A 26,899-nucleotide genomic window follows, 5' to 3' on the forward strand; every position below is an offset into this window, starting at 1 on the left:
AGGGAGTCATGCAAGTTGGCTTTAGAATAGAAGAGCTTCCAAGAGTGTCAACCACATTCCGCTTCATTAGTCCATCTGCTATCTGGCTCCCATGTTCATGCCACTGGCTAATTTGAATTCTCAGGATAGTTGATCTTTCATATCAAAAGATATCTGGCCCCAGATGTCCCAACAGACATCATGGTAGATGTCTCCAGCAAAAGTGATCCCACCATATCTCTCCCCTCTCCCAGGCATTCCCATGTGTACTTTCTCTAAGATCCTCCCTACCCTCCCAATTCCCACTCCTACCCTCCCATCCCCAGATTTGTCTCCAGGTTGTTGGGCCCTCTGGTCATCACAGGCAGTCCTTCATATGCAGCTTTAAGAAGTAGAATCTGAATTGTAATCCACTGTTGGAGGACACCTTCCCTTAGTAAAAGGTGTGATCCTTTCCCTTTAAAAAGAGAAAGAGAAAATGAAACCAATCCCTTAGAAGGAAGTGAACCCTCATCCCTGGGGGCATCCAAAAGGGGATGAAAAGGTACCTCTTGGTCTTGCTTCCCAAGGGTTCTACATTGGGTAAGAGGACAAAATTGATGAACTTCAGGGCGCCAGGGTAGCTCAGGGGTTGAGTGTCTGCCTTTGGCTAAGGTCCTGATCCCAGGGTCCTGGGATTGAGTTCCGCATCGGGGTCCCCACAGCAAGCCCGCTTCTTCCTCTGCCTGTGTCTCTGCCTCTCTCTGTGTGTCTCTCATGAATAAATACATAAAATCTTTAAAACAAATGATGACCTTCAGCAATGAAACAACCTATTTCTAAAAAGGAAATTCCTTCCTAAAAAGGTTCATCAGAGCCCCAAGCTGGTTTGTAAGAACTTCAAATACAAAATCCTAGCACTTGAAAGATCATCTAGGCCACTCTGAGAGGGATATGCGGGCCAGAGAGAGGAGAGAACTTGCCTGAGGTTACCCTGGTGGCCAGAGTCCGGGCCAGACTTCCAGCCCAGAGTTCCTGACCTCAGTCTAGTATCCCTTGCATTGTTCTGATTCTTTTCTCCAAAGGAAATCCCTGAAGACTCCAGTTCCATCCCCAGAGCCATTTAGAAGACAGCATTTCAAGAAGAACCCTTTTTTTTTGTGTATCAAACAGCATCTACCAGTCATTACATCATACACATTTATGTGTTTGTTTATTGACTGTCTTCCATGCCAACATGTTAACTCTACAAGGGAAGGGCAAGACTTGATTTATTTATGGATGTTTCCCCCATGCTCAGACTATTACTTGGGCTTAATAGGTGCTCCACAAATATCTGTCAAAGGAAGAAAGGTAGGAGGGAGGGCTCACCAGGGTAAAAAAAGGCCTTAATTCTCATCTAGTGGGTCTTCAGTCCTCCCCCATCCCACTGCCCCTGGTCTGGCTCAGAGCCAAAGCTCTTCCCTGACCATGAGGACAGCCTCCCTGTTTCTGTCCTCATCCCAATGCCCCAGAGCACATCATGAAAATGCAAGAGTTATTTCCTACTAAAACCCTTCTGAGTATATGGGAGAAAATATTTGCAAAACACATATCTGATGAAGGATGGATGCCTAGATTATATAAATAACTCTCAAAATTTAATAGAAGAAAACAGACAACCCTTTTTTTCAAGTGTGCCAAAAAAGAGATACCAGGAAGCACATGCAAAGATATCCAACATCTTGTTGGCAAAGTGCAAATTCAAGCCACGAGGAGATACACCTCTCAAGATGGCTAACATCGGGGTGGGAGGGGGAGCCCAAACTGACAATAGCAAATACTGACAAGCATATGAAGCAAGTAGAGCCCACATACATTGCTGGTGGGAATACAGAATAGTACAGCCATTTAGAAAATGGTTTCTTATAAAGTTATACATACCACGTGACCTAGAAATCCTACAGTAGATATTTGCCAAAGTTAAACAAAGCATGTGTCTACACAAAGACCTGTATGTGATGGTTTATAACAACTTTATTCAAAGCGGCCCAATCTGGAGACATTCCAGATGTTGCTCACCTTGTAAATGCATTTTAAAAAACTGGAAACCAAAAAAAAAAAAAAAACAAAAAACTGCAAACCTGTGGTACATCCATACAATGGAATAGAACTCAGCTTAAAAAGGAACTACTGCTACATGCAAATACATGGATGAATCTCAAGAGCATTATGCAAAAATAAAATAAAAGCTACAAAATTCTACATATGGCACGATTCCACTTATACAACATTCTGGAAAAGGCAAAACTATAGGGATGGAAATCCTGTCAGTAGTTGCCAGAGGCTGGGGGAGGAGATAGACTACAAATGGCACAGGAAAACCCTTTGGGTGATGGCCATATTCTACATCTTGCTTGTCTTGGTGATTACATGACCAATGGCATTTGTCAAAACTCACAGAACTATATTCCTGAAAAGGGTGACTTTTACCGTATTGTAGTTATACTATTGTAAATCTGACTTTCAGAGAAAACCTTCTGTGGCTCTTCACAGGCAGGGTCAAGTCCAAGCAGCTTAGCTTTGCATTCAAAGTCCCTCGGGCCACACCAAGGCAATCCCATCTGCCCTATTCTCTGCTGGTCTCCCCTCACACACTCCATTCATCATTCATAATGAACCATCTAGTGTTTTCCAGACATGTCCTGAGCATTTTTGCTCCCTGTCCTTGGCTCATGCTCTTCTCTCTGTCCTAAATGTTTTCTCCTCCCTGGAAGAAGTGAAGCCTCCTGGAAAGAACACAACTCAGACCAGCTGGACTAGAGATGCAATCCTGCTCTGCTATTGTGGTAGACAGAGGACAAAAATGGTCCAGGGGCACCTGAGTGGATCAGTGGTTGAGCGTCTGCCTTTGGCTCAGGTCCTGATCCTGGGGTCCTGGGATCAAGTCTCGCATCAGGCTCCCCTATGTCTCTGCCTCTCTCTGTGTGTCTCTCATGGACACATAAATAAAAATCTAAAAAACAAAAACAAACCCGAAAACAGCCCAAGTCACCACTTCTCCATGCATCCAAAGACTTTGCAAAGTGACTCTGCAGCTTCCCCCCTCAAGAGGTAGAGTCTGCTTCCCCTCCCCTTGAACCTGGGCTGGACTGGTAGCTTGCTGTGGCCAGTGGAATGTGGAAGAAGTCACGGTGTGCCGCTCTGAGCATAGGTTACAAAAGGCCTTGAACGTGTTCTCTCTCAGAACCCTACCGCCTCCGTGAAAACAAGCCTGGGCTGCTCCACCAAAGGATGAGTCCCTGTGGAAGACAGTATAGCTGTCCCATCCAAGACCACCCCAGATCAGCCAGCCCAGCCAACCAAGACACCCATCTTTTCCCCTGACTCAGAGCCCATTTTTAGGGTCTACTCTAAAGTCTCATCATCCCCTCAGGTCCCTGTCTGAGCAACTGGTATTTCAGACATGAAGAGGCAAAGCCAAGTCCCACCATAATATTACATCTTCCAAGCGGCTCTTTCCAAAGACCTCCTCCCGCATCGAGGGCACACTGAGCAGCTTCTTGGTGACTTGAATCATAGGTATCTATCTGCAAAAAGACCAAACTCCTACATTACGAATGCTGCCGTCCTGCTGTGCCTATCCATCTGGCTCCATAATTTGCCACATCCTCCCGCCGTGCCCTCCCCTCCCACCACTCAAGCCATCCCTGACAGTCCAGGCTTGTTCACACCTCTGTGCCCATGCCAGCACCTAGGACACCCTCCATCTCTGCCCCACCTTCCCAGGTAGACTGTGGCTGCTCTCTCTGCACACCACGCTCCCACAGCATCTTGCTGAGCCCTCTGTTGTGGACCCGATTCCAGACCTATCCCTCCCCTCTGCCCCATTGGCCTGGGACATTCTGAGCAAAATCCCCTGGCCCCTAGCAATTGTTGGCTACATTTAACTGGCTCATCAACCTCTATGTCTTCCCTGCCTCCTACCCTCATCCAAGGTCAACCATTTCAGGAGTGGGTCCCACCACTTTGCAATTGGATCACCTGCTTCTTCCTTGCCCATCAGTCTGGAAATATGCTCAGGCCTGTATCCTCACCCACTCCTACCAAAAATAAAGGAAGAAAGAGGGAAGGAAGGGAGGGAGGGAGGGAGGGAGGGAGGAAGGAAGGAAGGAAGGAAGGAAGGAAGGAAGGAAGGAAGGAAGGAAGGAAAAGGTAAAAATACGACCTCCTCTCCACCTTCCCTTGGAGCTCAAGGCAATACATTTCCTTGGTGCCACGTTGTCTCCACGGCAGTCACCAGATTTCCACATTGCATAGTAAATGTGTAGTGGGATTGTGGAGGGAGGGGCTCCGTGCTGAGTTTCCTGAGTTCCCGCTTCTACTCCAAACTCCTAAATCTCCCACCAAAAAAGCATATCCAAGGGCCCAGGAAGTCAAAGAAAGCTGACCCAAAAAAACTGAGGGCAGGTAGAGCGAGGACAGGGAGATGAGTCACATAGTTAAGTGTCAAATCCTACTGTAAGTTTCCCATGTGTTCCTCTCATGGAGTCCTCCAGACTCTGGACCATCTCATCAGGTAACGGACTGATTTACCCTTTAACAATATTCCTTGAGTGCTTTCTATACATGCCAGTGAGACACTAGAGCACCAGAATTGAGAAGTTGCATCTAGTAGGGACCAGTGAGTGTATAAGTAATTGCAGCATAAGGGGTCAGAGGCACCATTTCTGCCTTCCCTCTAACTTGGTGGTCACTTCCACCTCGCCAAGCCTCCCTCACCTGTGTATAAGGCAGGGATGATTGGACTGATGACATTCACCCTTGGCCTTCGATGGCACCTGCACAGTCTGTAGACTTTGTACAGTGTTTCCACCTGCAGATGCATGGACTCATGGCCAGCGCACAGGGCCATGGGCAGGGATTAGCAGGAGCAAAGTCAGCACCAAGGAGCAGTCAGGATCCAGTGAGAACATCTCCATCCTCCAGGCTCCTTTCTTTTCACTCATTCTTGACTCCTGCTTTACTTTGATGTGTTTTGATTTTTTTTTTTTTTTTAAACTTCTAGAGTCGGGAAACCCCGGTGGCTCAGAGGTTTAGCACTGCCTTCAGCCCAGGGCGGGATCCTGGAGACTCGGGATCGAGTCCCACATCGGGCTCCCTGCATAGAGGCTGCTTTTCCCTCTGCCTGTGTCTCTGCCTCTCTCTCTCTCTCTCTCTCTCTCTCTCTCTGTCTCATGAATAAATAAATAAAATCTTTAAAAATAAATAAATAAAAATAAAACTTTTAGAGTCAAATAATTGCTTCTTTTGCTTTCAATCTTTCTCATTTAGCATCACAAGCAGTTTGGGGCGCCTGGGTGGCTCAGTCAGTTAAGCATCTGACTCTTGATTTCAGCTCAAGCCATGATTTTAGGGTCTTGAGATGAAGCCCCGTGTCAGGCTTCCTGCTCAGAGGAGAGTCTGCTTCTTTCCCTGTGCGTGCCCCTGCTCTCACACGTGTGCTCTTTCTCTAAAAAAAAATAATAAACCGTTTTAAAAAAATCACAAGCAAAGTTATAAATTTTGTTCCAACCCAGTACTTTGACAATATTATAATAAAAACTCTATATCAAAATCTATGTAATTAATTTCTAAAAACTGTATAATTTCAAACGTGACTTTCTCTTAGATCCAAGAGCTATTTAGAAGTGTACTTCCTAATTTCCAAGTACTTAGTTTTGGGGACTAGCCTTTTATTGTTAATGTCTTGTTTTGTTGTACTGTTTAGAAAAAGTGACCTCAAATTTTCTACGTAGGATGTTTTAAATTTGGACATTTTATATGAGATTTTCTTAGAGGATTGACTTTTATAAGTGTTCCATGAGTATCTGAAAATAATATGGAGTAAAATATACCCATTTAAATCCTCCAAAAATTATTTATATAGCCTTATCTGTCAAATTCTCAAACAAGCCCATTCAGAATTTCCATTATAATTGAGGGAGTTTGTCACTGTTATTTTACTTCTTTATGGATTTTATTATTTATCATGATTAAACATGCAGGTTTGTCCCATTTAATATTTTTTCCTTGAATACTTTGCTTGGTATTGGTATTACCACTTTTTCTTTTTTTAAAAAAAGGTTTTATTTATTTATTCATGAGAAACACAGAGAGAGAAGCAGAGACATAGGCAGAGGGAGAAGCAGGGTCCCTACTAGGAGTCTGATGCAGGACTTGATTCCAGGACCCCAGAATCATGACCTGAGCCAAAGGCATTCGCGCAACCACTGAGCCACCCAGGTGCCTCTATCACTTTTTCTTTTTGTTGTGGGCTACATTTATTTGGTATCTCATAGCCAGATGTATTCTACATACTTTGTCTTCTTTCTTGAGCTCTCCACGCTAATTCATTTTTCATTTGATTGGAGTATATCCCCTGGTACTATTTTCAGGAAAGACACATTTGACATATAACCTAAGTCCTTGTGCATCTCTATTTGCCTTGCACCTGAATGACAGTTTGGCTAGACAGAGAATTCTATAAACGGTGTTTTCTCTCCATATTTCAAAAGACAAGCCCAAAATATGTCTAATTGTCTTTTATTTAAGTTATAGGTTGTCTTTTTAGTTATGATACTTACAAGATTTTTTTTACAAGATTTTTATTTTACCCTCGAAGCTCAGAAATCCACCACACTCTAAGTGAACTAAAAGCATATGTTAACTTTTGTCCCTCATGAAAACCAGAGTTAAGGAACAAAAATGTTAAAGCATATACTCACAGGGACAAAAAGAATAGAAGCAGCAGCAGTAAAAAATATTTTGGAAGTGAAAAAGCAGATGGAAGAATGGTAACTAACTTAGCAGACCCAAGAAAGCTAAACCCTAAGTCAGTAGAATATAAATTTAGGAATTCCCTCACTCCAGAGGCTGAAGAATTGGCAGCACCAGGTACCTCTAGAAGTGAGAGTGAAACGAACCCAAAACAAAGCTACTGATTAAGAGTCTATGTGGTATCAGTCTCCCTCCCCTTTCTCTATGGCCAGATGAATGACTTTCATGAGTGAAGGTTCAAGAATTTATTATGGGATCCCTGGGTGGTGCAGCGGTATAGCGCCTGCCTTTGGCCCAGGGCACGATCCTGGAGACCCGGGATCGAATCCCACATCGGGCTCCCAGTGCATGGAGCCTGCTTCTCCCTCTGCCTATGTCTCTGCCTCTCTCTCTCTCTCTCTCTCTGTGACTATCATAAATCAATAAAAAATTTTAAAAAAAGAATGTATTATCTGGAGACATAGAGGTTCTCTGTACAGAATGACACCAGGCACAGGTGATATTGAGTACCAGATCTAAAGCAGAATCAAATGGAAGCTCAATCACTAAATATTGAGACCTCTAGGTTCTTCTCTTCTACTAAGAGCTCTGGCAGCCAGGCTTAGATCACCTGAAGAGTTTTCTCCCTCCAAAGTAAAAGACAAAACATCTAACAACACTGACATTGAAGATCCTGCTGATGAAAACGCCCGGCTTGGTCATCCTATGGTGAAGTCCATAATCAACAAGTGCCCCAGAACTTTCAGTAGGATTTTTAGTTAGACATGAATGCCCAGCCAAGAAATACCAGACATTTAAGAAAAATATCTGATATGGAATATTGAGGCCAAAATAAATACACAGGGGGACAAAAGGATTTGATAAAAGGAGACAGTGTCAGGCAAACTTGTCTTAATCAATAATATCTTCAAAGAAAAAAAAATAATATCTTCAAAGTATGAGAGACATTGTATCTGTGATATAAGAATGGTGTTATTAAAGTATTTAGAAAACAAAAAAAAGAACAATTAGAAATTAAAATATGAAATCAGAAAATGAAAAACTCAGAGTGAATGAGAGACCATTTCTGGTCACCTGAAAAAAATCAGCAGCTCAGCCATACCCAGGATGAAACCAAGCACAGAGCAGGCTTTTCAAATGAATCAATCAGTGGAAAAGCTTATCAGGGAATCCTTTTTCCCACCTTATAACTTACCTACTGTGTCTTGTGACACAGTCCTCCTGACCTAAGAATGAGCCCAAGTGAGTCAGGGTTACACAGACAATGCCAAACCAGATTGCCCCAGGGAGAATCATGCATCAGCCTAACAATTAGACATCCACAGTGATCTGCTGGTTGGCTTCCATTCAGTAGCATTTATAGGCCTTAATTAAGCCTGACCATGGCCCTGTAGGGTATAAAATAATCCCATTTTACAGATGGGAAAACTGAGGTCTGAAAAACAAAAGGGTGACTCTAGGCTCGAGATGGGTCTAAATGGAGAACATACAATTTGCATAGTCTGTCTCAAGAGCACTTGTTCTCTATTTGCCTTCTTTTTTCTTTTTTCTTTTCTCTCTCTTTTTTTAAAGATTTTATTCATTTATTCATAGACACAGAGAGAGAGAGGCAGAGACACAGGGAGAGGGAGAAGCAGGCTCCATGCAGGGAGCCCGATGTGGGACCCCATCCTGGGTCTCCAGGATCACACCCCGGACTGCAGGCGGCGTCAAACTGCTGCGCCACCAGGGCTGCCCATCTTATTTTTTTCTGATTATAAAAATGTTATATGTTTATTCTGAAAAATCTAAACATCTCAGAAATGAAACAAAGTAGAATGCAAAAGACCCTGGTAACCCTCCAGAGGTAACCATGAGCAACAGTTTGGGGCCTAGTTCTTCAGAGTATGTGGTCTATGCATATGCATATATATATAAAATATTTTTTAAAGATTTTATTTATTATTTATTCATGAGAGACACAGAGAGAGAGAGAGAGAGGCAGAGGGAGAAGCAGGCCCCTTGCAGGAAGCCCGATGTGGGACTCAATCCCAGGACCCTGGGATCACGCCCTGAGACTAAGGCAGATGCTCAACTGCTGAACCACTCAGGAGTCCTGGAAATGTAGTTTTAATAGGGTCATTATTCTTCTATTTTTAATATTCATAGGTATTTACTCTTTCAGATGGAGTTTATAATAATTATATCGAGTTCTGCCTATCAGCCCCTCAAATTTTGCTAAAATGGCATTAAATGTGTGCACCAATGGGGAGAATTACTGTTTTTTCAATATCAAATCTTTCCATCCATGAACATGGTATTATCTCCAGGAATTCAAGCTTTTTCTGACATCTCTTAATAAAGGTTTATATTTTTCTTCATGTATGCCATAACCATCTCATTAAGTTTATCCCAATGCATTTTCCCATTGGTGTTGCTACAAAGAATGAGATCCTTTCCTTTTTCTCAATTATGTTTTCTATTAGTTATGGCTGCAGTATCAGAGGAAACCCTTCACCTTTACAGTTTTAAAATGAACTCTCTTGGACTATTTTAGGTAAATACATTATAAATTGTGATGATTTGCTCTTCCTTACCAATAGTTTTATTCCTTATTTGTTTTTCTCATCTTACTGCATTTGCTGGAACCCCCACAACACTGTTGAATAATGCCAATGACACAAATGTCATTGTTGTATTCTTGACTCTGTAAGAAGTCTTTATTTAGCATTTTACTATCATATTTAATATTTTGGCCTCCTCTTCAAAAGCCCCCACCACACTCCCTCAGGACTCAAATGCCCTCCTATTTCTCCTCCATCCCTGTCAAATTTCCTTCTTAATAATTTTCCTTAGGTCTTTGACAGCAGAGGGTGCGTTAAACCACTATAGCTTCATTTCCTGGATGATGTGCACTCTAAGCCTCTATAAAAAACTTGTATAACTAAAATACACAATTCTTCCAGGGGTATAGCAGCTGCTACAGGACAATGAAGCCAGCATTTGCAACATACCTTGCCAAATAGCATCCAAAGGCAGAGCACATTTGCAAGCATCATCTCCGTTAGTCTTCAAAACAAACTCTACAAGGTGGGTTGTTTGTTCACTCTCGTTTTTCAGATAAAGTCTCCAAGTAAGTTGTCCTAGGTCACCCAGCTAAGTAGCACACAGAATTCTAAACTAGATTACAAAGGAAATCCTATAACCTCACAAGCCTGGGTCTTGGATGGGATTACAGTGGTGAAGGGGAAGTTCCAACCTAAGGGAAAGGCAAATGTTCAGGGCAGAAACCTAAAGGTCTAAAGGAGATGGGGCATCCTTCCCTTCTCTGCAGTCCTTTCCTCAGCAAACAGTATATAGAATGGAGCTTTGCTGAGAGGGTGGCTGGGGAGGGTGGCTGGGAGGTTCCCTGCGGGAACCCCAGCATGGTGCTCTTCCTGGCATCCTCAAATCCTCACAAGGGCCTTGGTATATGGGAAGGGCCCTGCCCTGGAAAGAAAGACCAGAGTCCCAGCTCTATAATTCACCAGCTATGTGACCTTGGATAAGTTGCTACCTTCTCTGGTCCTGGTTGAACACCCATTAAATAAACCCAACACCTTGGCTAGAAAGAGGAAAAAAATACTTTTGCATAAAGTGTTCCATTTGATTTTCAAGGCAGATTTAAACAAGGCAGATGAATACATGTATTAATCTCTACTCTCTCTACTCCTTTTTGCAATTCCCTAAAAGGACTATAAAGGAATTTTTCAAGATAAACAAACAAGAAAAGGGGGAGCCTGTATCAGGGGACAAGAGGTGTAACTTTTTTTGGAGAAATGGAGCAAGCTGCTTGCAAGAGGGGGAGCCAGTGAGAAACCTGCCAGTTCCTACCACAAACCCCAGAGAGACCCAGAAGTTACAAGCATCACTAACTCAAAAAAGCAGGCACAAGACTAATGGCTGAAAACAGAGGAGAAGTTAGATACACACACACACACACACACACACACACACCACGACTCGCCCCCTCAGCAGAAGACTGGAGGTTGAGTATGCAGAGCGGCTCCAGGGCAGGGAGGCTGGGTACAGCTGAAGGTAGGTAGACAGGCACCCTAGTCAGAATAGAGGAAGTAGGTGGAAATCCATACACTGCCTGAGATGGCCCTGCCTCCTCCCCCTAAATACCAGCAACCACATTTACCCACCCCAGGATGTAGGATCCTTTTCTAGAGAAGCTGGATGGTCCCACAGGAAGTCCCTAGACACACTGATTTTGAGGGTCCTCCAAAAGAATGACCAGACTCCCATCTAACCACTCCCAGTGAAACCACCAACTGACAAGCCTCACCCAGACTCACGGTATTGGTTAGTGCTTTCCTCTTAAACACAAACAACACACGTGAAAGAAGTAAGGAACTTGAAAGAAGCACAGGCCATGCAGGGAGCAAAAGGAAAATGAAGGGAAATTATCATTATTATCTTTAGATAAAAGAACAGATTGCATACAGGACACTTAACTGGGTGCTATAAGAAGAGGAGAGAAGAGGAGAGGGAAGGAGAGGAAAGGAGAAGAGAGGAGAAGAGAGGAGAAAAGAAAAAGAAGAGAAGAGAAGAGAAGAGAAGAGAAGAGAAGAGAAGAGAAGAGAAGAGAAGAGAAGAGAAGAAGAGAAAGCAATCCACAATCCTCAAAACTTTGCAAACTATAAAAGACAGAGCTAAAATTTCAGAAGGCAATAGTAAAGTTCAAAGATAAGGACAAGGAAAATTTACCAAAGAATAGGAGGAAAAAGGCAGAGATGGGAAATAAGAAAAAAAAATGAAGAAAGCAGAGGATATCTAATCTTCATCTAAGAGAAGGGAGAGAAAGCCGAGGAGAGGAAATCACCAAAGACACAAATGCAAGTGATTTTCCCAGAAAATTGGCCCACATGGAAGGAACCCACTAAGTACCCAAAAATATGGGTTAAAATAGATTCATACTAGGGCTAGTTAAGACTAAATTTTTAAAAAGATTTTTATTAATTTATTTGAGAGAGAGCACACAAGTAGTAGAGAGGGCAGGAGAGGGAGAGAAGTAGGTTCCCCACTGAGCAGGGAGCCCAATGTGGGGCCCCATCCCAGGACCCCAGGATCATGACCTGAGCTGAAGGCAGACGCTTACTCGCTTACTCGACTGAGCCACCCAGGCACCCCTTAGACTAAATTTCATCATGAGACTTCAGCCCACAAAGGACAAATATTCCAAAAGCTTCTAGAAAAGAAGATGTAGAATGCATACAAAGGGCAGGACACCAGAACGGCATAGGAATTCTCAACCATGCTCGAAGCCCAAAGGCAATGGAGCAAAATCTTCAAAATTCCAAGGGAAAAATATTTCCAACCAAAATCTTATTTCCAATCAAACTGTTGATCAGGTATGAAAGTAGGAAAAAAAAATGTTTTTTGAGGCCTGCAGTCTATCAAAAATGTTACCTCCCCTTACCTTTTCTTAAAAAATCCCCCCCAAAAAAGGGCATAAATCAAGGAGGAAGACACAATGGGACTATGTCGCTAAAAATAAGCATTTATAAGTTGGTTTTCCATGAGCCATCCGGCCTTCATGCCCTCACCACATGTGCCAACAACAAAATGACCTAGAGTGCATGTTTATTCACATTTTAACATTTCCGAAATGGAGATTACTTTGCAACTGATGGCCTCTTAGGTCAATAAAATATGGCAGCAGCAGCTAGCATTTGCAAGCTGCTTTATAGTTAGCCATGACATTTCACGCACCTTATTTCCTTAGGCCTCACAACAGCTTCCTGAAACCAGTTTTCCCAACCCCATCATGAACACCAAGAAACTGAAATTCTGCACCATGAAGCCACCCAAGATAGCACCTAGGTGGTGCAGGTTGTGGGTGGAAGAGTTAGTGTTGAGTCCCTTCTTACCAGGAGCTTTGGGCAGAGCATCTCATTTAGGGCTCCATAGTCCTCTGGTCATCTGACAGCGGAGGGAAGGAGGCTCAGAGAGGTTAGGGTCGTGCCCCACCGCACACAGCCAGTAGATAGCACACTCAGGAGCTGACCTCTCCGCTGCCTCGCTGCTGGGCTGGCACTAGGGGCAGCAGCTATGTTCCCATGGGAAGTGAGTGAGCACAAGGTGGTGGTGGGGTGGGGGAGGAGGGAACCCAGCACCCCCAGAGTAAGCCCTTGCCCCCCTGCCGCAGCTGCAGGAGCACTTACTGCATGAGCCTGTCCCTGGCCAGGTCTGAGAGGTAGCGCTTGGATCCACCCAGAAACAGGGACCGATATCGCTGCCGATGGTCCTTGGTTTCTGCCAGCCAGGTGTTGAGGTAGTGGCCCACACCCACAGGGTTCTGCGAGGCGAACAGGATGGCAGGACGTCAGCAGGCCAAGTGACTGGTCTGGAGATGGGAACCCGTGCCTCCCCGCTCTCCCCACACCGCTCCTTTCTGCATCTGTGATGGGGTGAACTGTGTCTTCCGAGGAGACAGGTGGAAGCCCTAACCCCCTGTGCCTCAGCGTGTAACCTCACTTGGAAACAGTCGCTGATGTCATTAGTTAAGAGGAGATCCTACTCGAGTAGGGTGGGCTGTTGATCCAATCAGACTGGTGTCCTCATAGAAGAGACACACAGGGGGAAAGACATTCCTGGGACGATGATGGCAATGACACAGCAGACTGGAGCGATGCATTTACACACCAAGGAATTTAAAAAACTGCCGGCCACCACCACAAGCTAGAAAGAGGCCAGGAAGGATTCTTCCCAGCAGGTTTCAGAGGGAACAGTCCAGCTTCCAGAACTGTGATAGGAGAGAGCGCTGCTGTTTGAAGCCACCTGGTTTGTGGGACTTTCATTAGGGTGGCCATAGGAAGTGAATCCCACCCAGAAACCTGGGTCGTAGATACAAGAGGCACCAACAGAGAGGTTCAGAGAGGAGAGGCAACCTGCCCAGAGCGACCAGCGAGGGCAGGAGAATGGTGGGCAGGAACCCCACCACCTGTGGAGCAGCAGTGCCAAGGGTGGCCTGGGAGAGATGTCAGGAGCCAGACACAGTTCTATTTGCTGCTGAACTTGGTGCTCAAAAGGGAAGGGCCTGTCTCATAGGGGAGCAAGTTCCCGGTGGTGTGCCTCCTGCCCTGGAGCAGGTCAAGCTCAAGCCTGGAATCCGGACCTCACCTTAGCCCTCCCACTCGGGAGTTATCAGCCCTGTGGTAGCAGCATCTGGTGCTTATCTAAATACCTTATTTGGGGTTCCCCAAGTAAAGACCCTCTCCCCTGCAGGAGGTGCAGGCTTGGGTGAGAAAAGGAAGTTTGCAGAGAGCTGACCAGCTGGTCCTCCTGAGAATCAGGTAGGGTGACAGGATGTGGGCAAGTGATAGAGTGTGGGGCCAAGCCATCACTCCAGGAGGTAAGCAGGTGGAGTGGAGGAGAGGCACGAGTGGGGGCAGTGGGAACATACTGGGAGGGCAGGTAAGTTATAAGCAGGACATTCCCCGGGGAAACCAGGATTCTTTATCTAAAGAATAAACAGGTGTTCAAAGTCAGGCAAAACTACCCTGAGCTTCTAGAAGCCAAGGTGAGGCTACCTGCTGGGAGGGGGGTGTGTGTTGTGGGGGCTCCGGGCGTGCTGGCAACGTGCTCTTCAACACTCTGGGGGCTGGTTACATGGTAAGTCTATTTTGTGACAGTTCGTGGAGCTGTTCCCTTAGGATTCGCACACCTTTCTGCATGATTATTAGAACCCAATAAAAGGCTCACTTACAGCCTGAAGGGCAGGAATAGGAAACAGGAGGTCGATGCCCAATGCCGTGTGTGTACATGATGAAGGCAGGCACACAAGCCCAGAACTTAGCTGTTTTACAAGAACACGAACTAAAGGTTACATCTCACACACGGGGACGGCCGCCTCTGGGGAGGGGAAGAGGACAGAAGGGGTCCTTGCTCCACCAGGGATGAGAGGAGGGCCAACTCCACTAGCTGCCCCAGAGGCTTCAAGACAAAGAGAAGGGAGGGAGCATTCCCCTGGGAAAATAAGAGAATGGGATGACTCTGAGGGGACGTCCCTTAGAGTAGTGGTTCTCAAAGTGCAGTCCCTAGAGCAGCAGCAGCGGCGGCAGCACCTGGGAACTTGTTAGAAATGCAAACACCCAGGCTCCACTACAGGCTACGAGTAGACCCTGCAGCATGGTGCCCCACAATCGGTGTTTTAACAAGCCCTCCAAGCCACTCGAGTTTGGAAACCCTTGCCTAAGAGAAATAAGATAGTGGGCATCTGTGTTTGTCCCCTGGGGAGAAAGAAGTGGGTCTGGGCTGGGCTGACACAGAGCATCAGTTCCCAGGGGCAAGGAGGGCTTTCGGCTGCCAGGAGAGGCAGGAGAGGGTTCCCTGCCCATCACCGTGTACCTCCCACTCCAGACCCACTCACCCAGCTTCCCAGAATCATCTGGTAGGTCTTTATGCCCATCCGCTTGGAAGACAGCAGGAACGGTGGCTGGTTGATGTGCCTGCATTCCTTCTCTGGAGGGAGCCACGAACCAGGCCCAGACGTGGCCTAGGGGGAAGAAATGAAGGCCGAAAGCTGGAGAGGCCTGGGGCTGGGGCAGCTCAGGGCTCCCAGCACTGACCTCATCCACCTGGGAGCCCTGGGCCTTCAGCCACAAACAGTGGAGGGTACCCAGCCACCTTCCAACTCCCCAGGAGCCCATCCTGGGCGGAGCGAGGGGCCCCATGGTGCTCTCAGAACCCACTCCAACCCACCCACCAGCTCGACACCTCTTTCCCGGTCCCCAAGGGCCCACACCGCATGACAGGGCCATACAGGCTTTTCCTACATGGAATACAGAAGCCACATTTGCTGGGGAAGCCTGGGCAAATCCCTTCGCATCTCTGGGCCTCCATTTCCTTTAGTGAAATGCAAATGATAACTCCTCCTTTGGGGGTGCTGGAAGGTGCCTGGCCCAGAGGAGGCACTCAGGGAATGTTGGCACCCTTTTTTCATTCCTCCGGACCCCTACTCGTTTGGTTCTCCCTTGGGAGAGGGGGCAGGCCCTGCCCGGGGGTGGGGTGGGGGCTTTCCAGGTTCCTGGCTGCCACACCCGCAGAGAGGAGCACATTGTTCCCTTGGAGGGAGCAGGTGCATGGTCCTCTGTCGGGCAGACTCCTTACCCCTTGGGCTCTCTGAGGGGAGAGAGGGGCACTCCATAGATTCCAGGCTCCACGTGGCCAGCTCCACTCCTCAACCTCTAACCAACCCTTAAGACCTACCTGGTTATACTCAGAGGACAAGGGAGTAAATGGAGCCTCCACAGTAAATGGACACCTGTGTGGTTCAGTGGTTGAACATCTGCCTTGGGTTCAGGGCGTGATCCCCGGGTCCCGGGATCGAGTCCTGCATCGCACTCCCCACCAGGAGCCTGCTTCTCCCTCTGCCTATGTCTCTGCCCCTCTCTCTCTGTGTCTCTCATGAATAAATACATAAAATCTTTTAAAAACCAAAATAAAACTGAGCCTCAGAGAGTGGAAGGGACTTACTGAGAGCGACAAGGCAGGCAGGACCAGGACTGGACACCACGTGGGTCTGACACCCAAGGGGGGGCCTTTCCTCTGAAATGGCCAGCCCCATCCCACGCTGGCCGCAGGAGAGTCCCCTCCCAAGGGAAGAAGGGAGGAAGGTCATGGGGGGAGGGGGACACACTGACCAGTTTCCGGGGGCACTGGCTGAGGGTGGCCCAGTAAATCCTTTCTGTAGGGGTTTCTGGGTTGCGAGAAATTTTCGAAAAAACCCCGCGCTTCTTATTGTGACAGGAGTTAAGTTCTTCCACGAAGCTCGTAAAATTCATCAGTTCCCTGGGCTTTTTTTTCTGAGAAACGGGGAAAAAAAAGAAAAAGGAAAAGAAAAAAAGGTGTGTGTTAGGCCAGGAAGACCAGAGCCCTCCCTTTGGACCCTGAGCAGCAGAGAGGAGCGAGGTGGCCACACACGGAGGCACCACCGTCTATCCTGCTCCCAACGTCCCCAAGCCAGGTGGGCAGAGACGCAGCCCCGGCCAGGGGCAGGGGGAGCCCAAAGAGTCTCCAGCAACGTCCACTTCCGTGCTACCTCGGACAACGTAACTGGCATCTGCTTGTACGTTGCTTCATTTTTCTGCTCGTTTCAAGGACATTTATGGCGTGGGTGCCATTCTCAGCAGGAGCCGTAGTCCGAATATCTACAAACCAGGGCAATGGGGTAACACTAAGGGTTTGGGGGGCTGTGAAATCACTCTGTATGATACTATAATGATGGACACTCTTGTCCCAACCTGTAGAAGACACCATCCCAAGAGCGAATCCTAACGTGAACTGTGGACTTGGGGTGACGGTGATGTCACCATGGGTTCATCGCCTGTACCACGTGCACCACTCCAGGGCAGGATGCTGCCAGTGGGGGAGGCTGTGCGTGGAGGGGGCACCGAGGGTGTCAAGGATCTCTGTACTTTGTGCTCAAGTTTGCCATGAGCCTAAAAATGCCCCCTCTGCCCCCCATAAAGTCTATTACTCTTTAGATACAAAAAAATACTAGTAGGCTGCCTGGGCACTAGCCAATCAAGATGTACGTTGGCCGTGGAGCCTGGGTAGGGTCCCAAGGTCCCCATGTCAGTGGCTGGTCGTGGGGCCGTCTGGGAGGCCCTGGCGAGGAGAGCCAGGTTGGGGGGCTCATCTTTCAGCGGCTGGTCGCCCATCAGTCCGAAGTATGTCAACATTTCGCCACCACCACCCCTTCCTCACCACCTGCTGACAATCCGTGTTGGGTGTCCTCTTCCACTGGAGTCTAAGTGCCACAGGGGCAGTCATCCCGGTGACTATTTCCTGGCCCCAGAGTGAACCACAGTGGAGACAAAACGAGCGGGTCGTGGGACAGATGCTTAACTCTAATCGCCATGAACAGGAACAAAGCAAAGCGCAGCCCGCTACGGACCACACAACAGGTGCATGACAGGTGTGGGAAAGTCCCCCTCAGCTTCCCCATCCTCCCAGCCCTTCAGGTCTCTGGCTCCTTAACGGGGCACCGCTGCTATCAGCCGAGCTGGGCGTCCAGTCCTGGCACGGTGACCCTCGGTTCCTCCTCCGCGGCTCACGCAGGCGAAGCCAGCACACGTGCTGGTGTTCACATCCCAGCTCTGCTCCCTGCCAGCGGCGAGGCCATGCCGTTTCCTCAACTAACCCAGAGCCTCACGCTGCCACGGCGGTGAGGGTGAAGTGAGCCAGTGCAGGGGCAGGGCCCTGCGGCGTTTGGCACACAGGGTGGCGGCGGTGCCGCGGGCCGGCCCCCTGCTAGGGAATGCGAGCTCCAGGCCTCGCCTGGGCACACACCTGCACAGAGTAGTGTCCGTAAGGCTGGGGCTTGCTTCGGTCACCGGAGAAAGTGTCGTAAAGCCCACGGGTGCCCATGGATTGTGCCAGGTATGCCTCAATGCCACTTTTGAGAGAGTAGGTGCCTGGAGCCAGACCACTCCCCTAGAAGAGAACACAGATTACAGGCCCGCAGGAGAACCGCTGATGCAGACCCATTGCCATCTGGGGTCTCAGTTTCCCTGTATGCCCTAGTCATCAGATCCTCCACCCCACCCCCGCCCCAGGACTGTGCAGAAAGGCGGGCAAGGCCTGGCCAGGTGAGGGGGTACCTGATGAGACAGGGGGGACGGCTTGTTGGTCATCCTGCACATGAGGCCCTCAGAATGAGAACGGTTCCAGGCTTTCTCTTCCAGCTTTGTGTATGGGTTGCCCTTCACCCCATAATTTCCAGGGCCTGGATAGTAGTTCTGCGGGGGGAGGGGGGCAGGGGTAGGAGGGAGGGACATAAAGGTTATCAACCCCACTCTTTATGCCGAGTGTGTCTGAAGAAGAAAAACCCCTCCTGGGAGGGGAACAGGTTGTTCAGGGTCCCTGTGTGTTAACTGCCCCTCATCCCAAAATACCCTACCAGCCTTCTTTGCCTTAGAAAATTCTAATTCTGGGGCACCTGGCTGGCTCTGTTAATGGAGTGTCCAACTCTTGGTTTTGGCTCAGGTCATGATCTCCCCCTTGGGAGATGGAGCCTCCCCCGTCCCCGGTCGGGCTCCTCACTCAGTGGAGAGTCTGACTCCCCTCTGCCTCTGCCCCTCCCTCAATCGCAGGCACAGGGCATTCATGTGTTCTCTCTTTTTCAAATAAATAAATCTTTAAAAAAAGAAAAATAAAATTCTAATTCTGCAAAGCCAGCTCAAATGTCATCTCTCCTGGGAATGAAGCCTTCCTTCCCTATCACCCCAGACAGTTGCTGGCTTTGGTGGTCTTAGAAATGCCATCTATTGGGGCAGCCCTGGTGGCACAGTGGTTTGGCACCACCTTCAGCCCAAGGTGTGATCCTGGAGACCCGGGATCGAGTCCCACATTGGGCTCCCTGCATGGAGCCTGCTCCCTCTGCCTGTGTCTCTGCCTCTCTCTGTGTCCCTCTGTGTCTCTCATGAATAAATAAATAAAATCTTTTTAAAAATGCCATCTATCACACCCATTGTATAGCCCTTCATTTGCATAAGTGGGGGTTCTCACTGTGCTATGAATAGTGCTGTGACCTGGAAGGATCCAGAGTCCTGGGTTTGAATCCTGACTCTGCTGCTTCATGGCTGAATGGCCTTGGGGATACAACTTGGGCCTTCTCAGCCTCATGGTCCATGTTTGTAACATGGAGATAGTAATACTTTTCTTCCAGGGCAATGAGGAGGAAAATTACAGAATGTCTGTAAAACCTCCTGCGCAGTGCTCAGCCCACAGTGGGCACCAACACCTAAGTCAGGATAGGATGTCCGTCTTGCGGGTAAGGAGAAGGAGGTAGGAGAGATGGAGAATTGTGGTTGGAATGAGCATTTGGGGGTTTCCACTGTCAGGGTTAGAAGTATGGTCTCCGTTGGTGGACTGAGGGGAGCCACCCTGCAGCGCAGGTGCATGGCTGCGGGGGTGTGGGGAGGCAGTCCCTGGATAGAGACCCAGCAATGTTTGCTGCTGCGCTGCACCTTTCAGCCCCACGAGGTCGCTGCTGCTCCACGGATGGCTCAGCCCTGCCCTTCTCTGCTGGGAACCTGCCCTGGGGAAGCAGCCCTACAAGGGAAGGGTGGACATGGCAGGGTGGACTGGACAGGCACCCTGCTGGGGTAGTGGGGCCACTATGGCATCCGATATGTTTGCCCTCAGAGGACAGGGCCACATGTTGCCTCCTTCCAGGGCCTGGGTTTCCAGGTGTGCTCAGTAGAAGAGCCTCCGGGTAGGAAGATGGGTCGCTGTGTGGTGTGTTGGGCTTCACTTGGAGCCTCGGCACCTGGAGGTCCCAGAAGGTGACCCAATGAGATCAAATCAGAACCATCTGCCATTAGCGGGTGGGGAAACTGAGTCTCAGAGAGTCAGACCTCGAGTCCAAGGGCCTACCTCCAGAAAGGGACAGCAGCTAGGGTTCCAACTACGAAATCTGTGCACCTCCTGAGCTGTCTCCCAGGCACTATGTAAAAAACCCCCAGGGGCAGGAGGGCCATGAGCCTGGGTACACCTCAGAAGTGACCTCAGAGGGCCCGTTACAACAGACAGCGGCTGCCCCTCCTGGAGTCCATGAACTGTGCCTAGCCCAGAGCTCAGGGCTTATCTCACTCCAGGCGGAGTGACACCCCCGGGCTGATGGGAAAGTCCATGATTTTAACTGAAATGTTCTGCTGTCAGAGCTTTGGGGGCTGAGGCAGGGGTGATTGATTCTGGGGAAGGTGTGTAGGAGTGTAGGAATCGGCAGAGATTGTTTTAGTTGGACCTTAAAGGAAGAGAAGGATTCCAAAGACAGATGTGGGGGAGGAGGCAGGTCCCCCCACACCACCCCTACATGGGGCAAAGGCCAGGAGACTGGAACAAGACCTTTCAGGCCAGCTGGGAGAGGTACTATGCTGTAAGGAGGGCAGGAAGGACCTTGAAGGCCTTAGGAGGGTATTCAGATCTGACTTTGAGGGTCCTTTAGGAAGATGACTCTGGCTGAGGTAGGAGACCAGGAAATCTGTCCAGAGAGCTGCCCCTGGGTGGGAATGAGGCAGTGGCCTGGGCTGGGGCAGAGGCAATGGGGAGGGAAAGAGGAGGACAGGAGGAGGACAAGAGGAGGGCAAGAGGCAAAAGCACAGACCCTGGTGACCATGAGGAATAAAGGGCCGTTGGGTTTCTGAGTCTGGCAGCTGATGGTACCATTCCAGGGAAAGAGCAGGCCCCAAGGAGAAGCTGACATGTGGGGGAGGGGGACATGCAGAGTTTGAGGTGCCCCCTAGGGTGGGGATCTGGAGCCCTCTGCATGGAGCCTGGCTAGGCAAGAGAGATCACCGTAAAGAGGGTGGAGGGTGGGGGCGGGGGGAGCGCTAGGGATGGAGAGCCACGAGGGAGGCTGGCAGAGGGGCTCCAGAGCTGTGGACCTAGTATCCCCAGAGCCAAGAGAGGAGAGAGTGCACCTAGGGAGGGGGTGGCTGCATCCCCCAGTGCCAGTGGTAGATGAGATTCTGAAACCAGAGGAGGAGGCATTGCCTGTGCAGGGGCTGTGGTTTGACAGCCCCATCCTCTCTGGGGAAAGATTCACAGGGCGCCAAAACAGGCACCTACAGCTCGGCTAGGACACTGGGGCAGGCCCCACTCTGCACAGGTGGCATCTGTAGACCTGCAGTGGTGGGGGGACAACTGGAAGGACCAGAGGCCAGAAGAGGCCATCAGGATCCCTGCCCAGGTCTCACTGCAAGAAGACGGAAAATAGGCCTTGGACACGAGCTCCCCAGGGATTGCCATCTGCACCCACTGGGGCAGCACCACCTCCTTGAACTTGCTGTCCCCCCCCTCCTCCCTCCCCCCCCCCCCCCCCCCCGCCCAGCCCAGGAGAGTGGCTTGGAGAAATCCTGCAGGGCCTGGTGGAGGTTACTGCAGGAAAGATAGGGGGATGAAGTGGGAAAAGGAGGGCCAGGCCATGGTACCCTCGCCCTACTCAGCCCCGGAGCTGGGAGCTGGGGACCCAAGAAGGAAGCATCAAACTTGCTCCTCTGCCACCGTCTGGGTTGGGCTCTGACATTAGACTCCATCCTCCAAAGACCATCAGGGAACGAAACCCAAGTGAGCCCACTTATGTGTAATGCGCCGTGGCTATTACGTGTGGATGCCCCTGGATTCAAATCCTGCTTGGATTTGAATTCAGAGCTCTGTGCCCTTGGGCACTTGCTTAAGCTCTGTACTCCAGTTCTCTTACTCTATCAAGCCAGAATAATGACCGTGCCTACCTCACAGGGGTGTTGTGAGGATTAGATTAATAAGTACCCTCGAGTGCTTAGGACAGCACCTGGCACGTGGCGTCATTTATTATTATTTCAGATTTGAAGGTAATGACACAGCTTGCAATGCCTCTGGGCAGCCCCGCTCCCGTCTGCAGTTACACCCTCGGTGCCTGAAGATGCAGAGTAATTTCCAGGCTTCACAGCAATAAGGTGTAGAAGGAGGGGCCTGGCTTTGGGGATGGACATCGCCTGCTTGCCAGCTGTGCAGCCTGAGGCAAGATGCTCATCCTCTCTGAGCCCCCAGGGCCTCGCCTGGACTGGCTGCAAACACTGAGGATGTTCTGGAACATCTAGTACTTAGTAGGCAAGTGTGCGCTTACTCAGTCCACAAACACTACCTGTGTGCCCACTATGTGCCAGGTGCTGCTAGGACCTGGGACTCCAGCAGTGAGCCAACCAGGCAGGTGTCGCCCACCCTCAGGGGCTGATGTCCCGCAGGGAAGAAACTCTAAACACACAACCACCACTGAGACTCCTAGGAAAGGGGGATGTCTGTCACCTAGTGGGGGTCAGGCAGGCTTCCTGGAGGAAGGGACCTTAGAGCTGACAGCTGAGGGCTGACCGAGGGGCAGCTGGGGGGAGCGCGGGGGCAGGGAGAGGAAGCGCATTTCTGGCAGAGGGAATGGCAGGAGCAAAGCCCCAGGTGAAAGAGTTTGGTCCATTTGAGGAGCTGGAAGCAGACCAAGAGCGCCCAGCGGACCACCAGGGCGGAGGTCACTCCGTGACCCACGGTGCACGCTCTGCCTTCCCCCTTATGCCCTACTGAGCTGGAGCCCCACTCTGTTCTCCCCACAGGGAATGATCATTCTGACCCACATGGATGCCACCCCACCCCTCACTACCATCGCCTCCCAGCCAGATGCCTCCAACCCTCACCCCCAGGAGCAGGGTGCTCCTCTGAAAATGTGAATCAGGTCCTGCCCCTGTCAAAACCCTCCACTGTCCTCCCACAGAACTTGGGACCAATCCCAAAGCCCCTACCTTGCTGCAGGGTCCTGCCGTCTGGCCCTCACTCCTCTGATACTTCTCCTTCTGCCCTTGGCTCTCCCTCCAGCCACCCTGGCCTCCCACCCCCCCGGTTCACCTCAGGGTTTACACCTGTTCTTCCTGCTGCCTAGAATGCTCTCCCGCAGCCTCTGTGAGTCTCCATTGCTCACCCCCTGCAGGCTTTGCTCAAATGTCACCTCCCAGAGGTCTTCCCTGACCACCCTGAAAATTGCACCTCCATCACCCTGGATCCCTTCCCTGCCTCATTTTTTCCTCATGGTCCTGATAATATATGATTTGCTTCTCTGTACTGTTGTTTCTTCTACTAGGGCACCAGATCCATGATTCATCACTGCTCGATCCTCAAGCCCGAGGACAGTGCGTGGCACTTAGTGGGTGTTTAGTCATTACCTGCTGGCTAGACAGATGAATATATAGATGGATGAGTTCGTTGAGCACCTAATGTATACTAGACTCTACTCAGGGATTCAGAGATGAACCGGTTGCCAGCAGAGAGCAACTGGGCTGTTGGGGGAGACAGGCACAAGAATATACGACAGCTCCTGGGCTCGAAGCTGTGGTACCAGAAAGCAGAAAGCAGAGGGGTTTGGGGCATCCGGAAGAGAGCTTGGCTGGGCCTGGGAGGAGATGGTATGAGGAGGGGCGCTTCCAGCACCAACCAGCCATGCTGCACACTCCGCAGATGGAGTGGAGGGTGGGAGGGCTCCACCCCAGGACACGAGGACACCTACCCCAATGAGTCCTCGGAAGCGAATCTCCCCTGAGCTGAGCAGCCCCCGGGTGCTGCACGGCTTCTCCTGCAGCTGTTCTAAGAAGTCTTTGAGGTTGTAGGAGCCAGGCCCCAGCTTCTCCTTCTGCCTCAAGAGAAGAAAGCAGAAGGTGACAACCTGAAACCTGGGAATGTCCCCCCCGGGAAGGAGTCTGGAGGGTGATGGCATTCCCTAAAGAAGGAACTCTGCCTGGCCTGGGGGGGACGCACCTGCAGCTGCTTCTCCTTCATGATGGCCTGGTACTGAAAGTGGGGCAGCTGGGTCAGCCGGATGGCTTCCTGGGCCCGGGCCCAGCCTGTGCCCACCTCCTCTCTGAGCTTCTTCTTGCTAAAGCAGGTCTCCTGGTAGCCATAGGTCCCAGGTCCTATGTGGGACTGAGTCAGAGCATGGTCACACCTACCCAGTCTGCCCACAGAGCATCTTCCTCACCCAGCTGCCCTCCCAACCTGGGGGCGGAAAGGCCGGACCCCACTGCAGCCCCTACCCCTAGTGCCAAATGTGACACCAAGGGGCATAGCACTCAAGGTATGATCCCAGCATCCCCTGTCCCTGATCCCCTTACACTTCAAGGAAGGGTAGCACCTCGTTCATAGCCCACAGCCAGTGGGTGCCGGAGAGGAAATGGACCCCAGGTCTCTGTGGCCCCAACCCATGCTGTCCTCACCACAGACCTGCATTTATCATTACATCTAAGACCCCGGGCCCTGAGCCAAGCTCTGAGCTCCCAACCGAGAGGTGTGAGGTCTCCAGGTCTCCGGGCCTGGAGAGGTGTGAGGCTCGCCCCTGACACCGCTCAGCCCCTTGCCCCGTGTGAGGCACTTGGAGGCGCCGAGGACACAAACTTACCAGGTCCACAGAGTAAAGCCTGGAGTATGGGGCCTCTGTAAAAGTGCTGAATTTCTTCCGGTTGGGGTAAACGGCGGAGACATCAAACCTAGAGAGGGGCAGAGGCCTGGTGAGAGCCCAAGGCCCAGCACCCATCCTGCTGTGGACAGGTCTGGGGGTGGCGGTGTTGGCTTCCCAGGGGACCTGGCCGCTGGAGCATGAACTGGGCTGCTCCCACCTCAGGGTCTCTGACCTTTCTGGCTCCCTCTCCCTGGACACCACCCTTGGCTGGTCTCATCCCCTCCACTGGGGGCCTTTACTCACTCCAAAGTCACCTTCCCCTCGCAAGCCCCTGCGAGCTCCTCCTCCTAGCTGGCTTTCTCTCCATAGCCCTGTTACTATCCAACATTTTATGTATTTTTCTTTTTGGTTTATCATCTACTCCAACCACCCCCTCCCCACAAGAATGCAAACTCCAGAGGACAGGGTTGTGCTGTTTGTTCACTGCTGTGTCGGCAGGTGCTAGGACTGCACCCGGCACAGAGCAGGGGGTACCTGTATATCATATAAATGTGTGGATGGATGGAGGCCCCCTGGGCCGAAATGCTGCGCTGGTGACCTCCTGTGGGCCGGGCTGCCTGGCCTCGGTGCGTCTGGCCCATAGGAGGTGCTCTGGAAAGGGCTCGGATCCCCTAAGGATGGGGAAAGAGCGGCGGGGGGAGAAGTGCAGCAGGTGTGCCCGGAGAGAAGGGCGGGCCCCCGCCCACCGCTCACCGCCAGCCCCTCCCGCCGCTCCCTCGTCCCCCACCTGTGGCTCTGCACCCCGAAGGGCGCCCCGCTGAACCTCTTGACGCCCATGGCCCGGCCGCCCCCAGGCCAGGTCCTCGCGGGGCCTCGGGCGGGGGCTCCCCTGGCGCTGCCCGGCAACCCCGCCTTGTGACCTGTGAGCTGCGCGCGGCTGTGCCCCCGGGGCGCCCCCTGCCGTTCTGCTTGCGCCCTGCACCTTTTCTCGGCCAGCCACCTTGTGGGGGACCCTTCGCCGCCGGGCAGACCCGCCCTACTGTGGGGTCTGCAGGGCCCGGGGCCAGGGGCATGGTCAGCTCTCTTCCCTCCTCTCCTTCATCTGACCAGTGCCCCTTGGTCATCCTACATCTAATACCATCTCCCATGATTACCTTTGATCCTCCCAGTGGTCTCAGGTTGAGGCACAGCAGAGAGCCACACCCCATTTGATGACGATGGGACAGAAGCCAGAGAGAAATAGGACTTGCCTGGGGTCCTACACCCAGTCCATGGAGCTGGGTTCCCAGAACAGTGTGTCTTCTTTCAGGGTCCTCCTAGTGCCCTCTAACATCCCATTTTAGCACTTAAATAGGAAGTCCAGACGCCTAGCGTAGCTGTGGGCTGGACTCTCCGTCCCCAAGCCAGGCTGGCACACGGCCACATCTGACACAGTGCCCACCCTGCACCACTGAGCTGAGGGTCAGAGGTATCAGGCCTGGGAGCACACACAACACACACCCTTGGTCATCTAAGCACAGGCCCTGCCCCTTCCCACTTGTGCAGACTTGGGCAATTCGTTTCCTTTTCTGATTCTCCACTTTCTTACCTGTAAAGTGAAGGTAATAATCTCTGTCTCTCCAGACTCCTAGCAGGATTAAAGGAGCTAATTTAAGTATGCTCCTGGCACATAGCGGAATCTTAATAAGAGGCCATTCCCAGCCCTTGGAAAGGGCCCTTGCAAAGGTCCAGAGGCAGAGACTGTGTCTCACCCACTCCTGGTGCCATACCTGGCGCACAGTAAATGCTCAGTAAATATTTGTTGAATGACAAGGGAACAAATAAAGGAATTAATCTAGAGTAACTTCCCGGTCATGCATAAATCCTCAGAGTCATGTTTGAATTCTGGTTCTGCTGTTGTCTGGTTGGCGGCTTTGGGCACGTTACCCTGGCCAGAGTTCAATTTCCTCATCTATAATATGGACATTGACCGCTGCCTCATGGAGGAGTATTTGGAGACGTTAGTGAAGTGTTTGTGTCCACCAGCAAGTCCTGTGCATGGGGGAAGCCCTGTGACTAGCCGCGGGACAGTATGAGCGTTGTCAGTGTGGCCCAGAAGCTGCTTGTGGCTGCATTGCTTCTCTCTCGGCCTGAGCCCCTTGGCTCCAGGACTCCTGGAGGAGTGACCGTAGAATATAGGCCAAGGTCTGTTGGGCTGGGAAT

The 26,899-nt window shown here is 50.5% G+C and overlaps 1 protein-coding gene across 8 annotated transcripts; it reads right to left on the bottom strand.

Moving 5' to 3' along the window:
- Positions 1–42: 42 nt before the first annotated feature.
- On the bottom strand, positions 43–25,609 carry LEXM (lymphocyte expansion molecule). 8 transcript variants are annotated; one of them, XM_025427747.1, is made up of 11 exons: positions 25,485–25,609; positions 24,698–24,785; positions 24,061–24,225; positions 23,813–23,935; positions 18,387–18,524; positions 18,076–18,219; positions 16,425–16,586; positions 15,152–15,277; positions 12,945–13,078; positions 528–732; positions 43–436 (listed from the first exon to the last, which is right to left on the bottom strand). In XM_025427747.1, exons 1-11 carry the CDS (start codon positions 25,532–25,534, stop codon positions 413–415), a joined length of 1,359 nt encoding a protein of 452 aa, XP_025283532.1. In that variant the 5' UTR covers positions 25,535–25,609; the 3' UTR covers positions 43–412. The 8 variants fall into 8 exon arrangements, 7 of the variants coding, with proteins under 7 accessions (XP_025283532.1, XP_025283531.1, XP_025283536.1 ...); XM_025427746.2 differs by lacking the exon at positions 25,485–25,609 and adding an exon at positions 25,232–25,380; XR_003128058.3 differs by lacking the exons at positions 43–436; positions 528–732; positions 25,485–25,609 and adding exons at positions 2,062–3,239; positions 3,429–3,527; positions 25,232–25,378.
- Between the last annotated feature and the right edge of the window lie 1,290 nt (positions 25,610–26,899).

This window comes from Canis lupus, chromosome 5 (genome assembly GCF_003254725.2).
Source record: "Canis lupus dingo isolate Sandy chromosome 5, ASM325472v2, whole genome shotgun sequence".
Taxonomy (NCBI): Eukaryota; Metazoa; Chordata; class Mammalia; order Carnivora; family Canidae; genus Canis; species Canis lupus.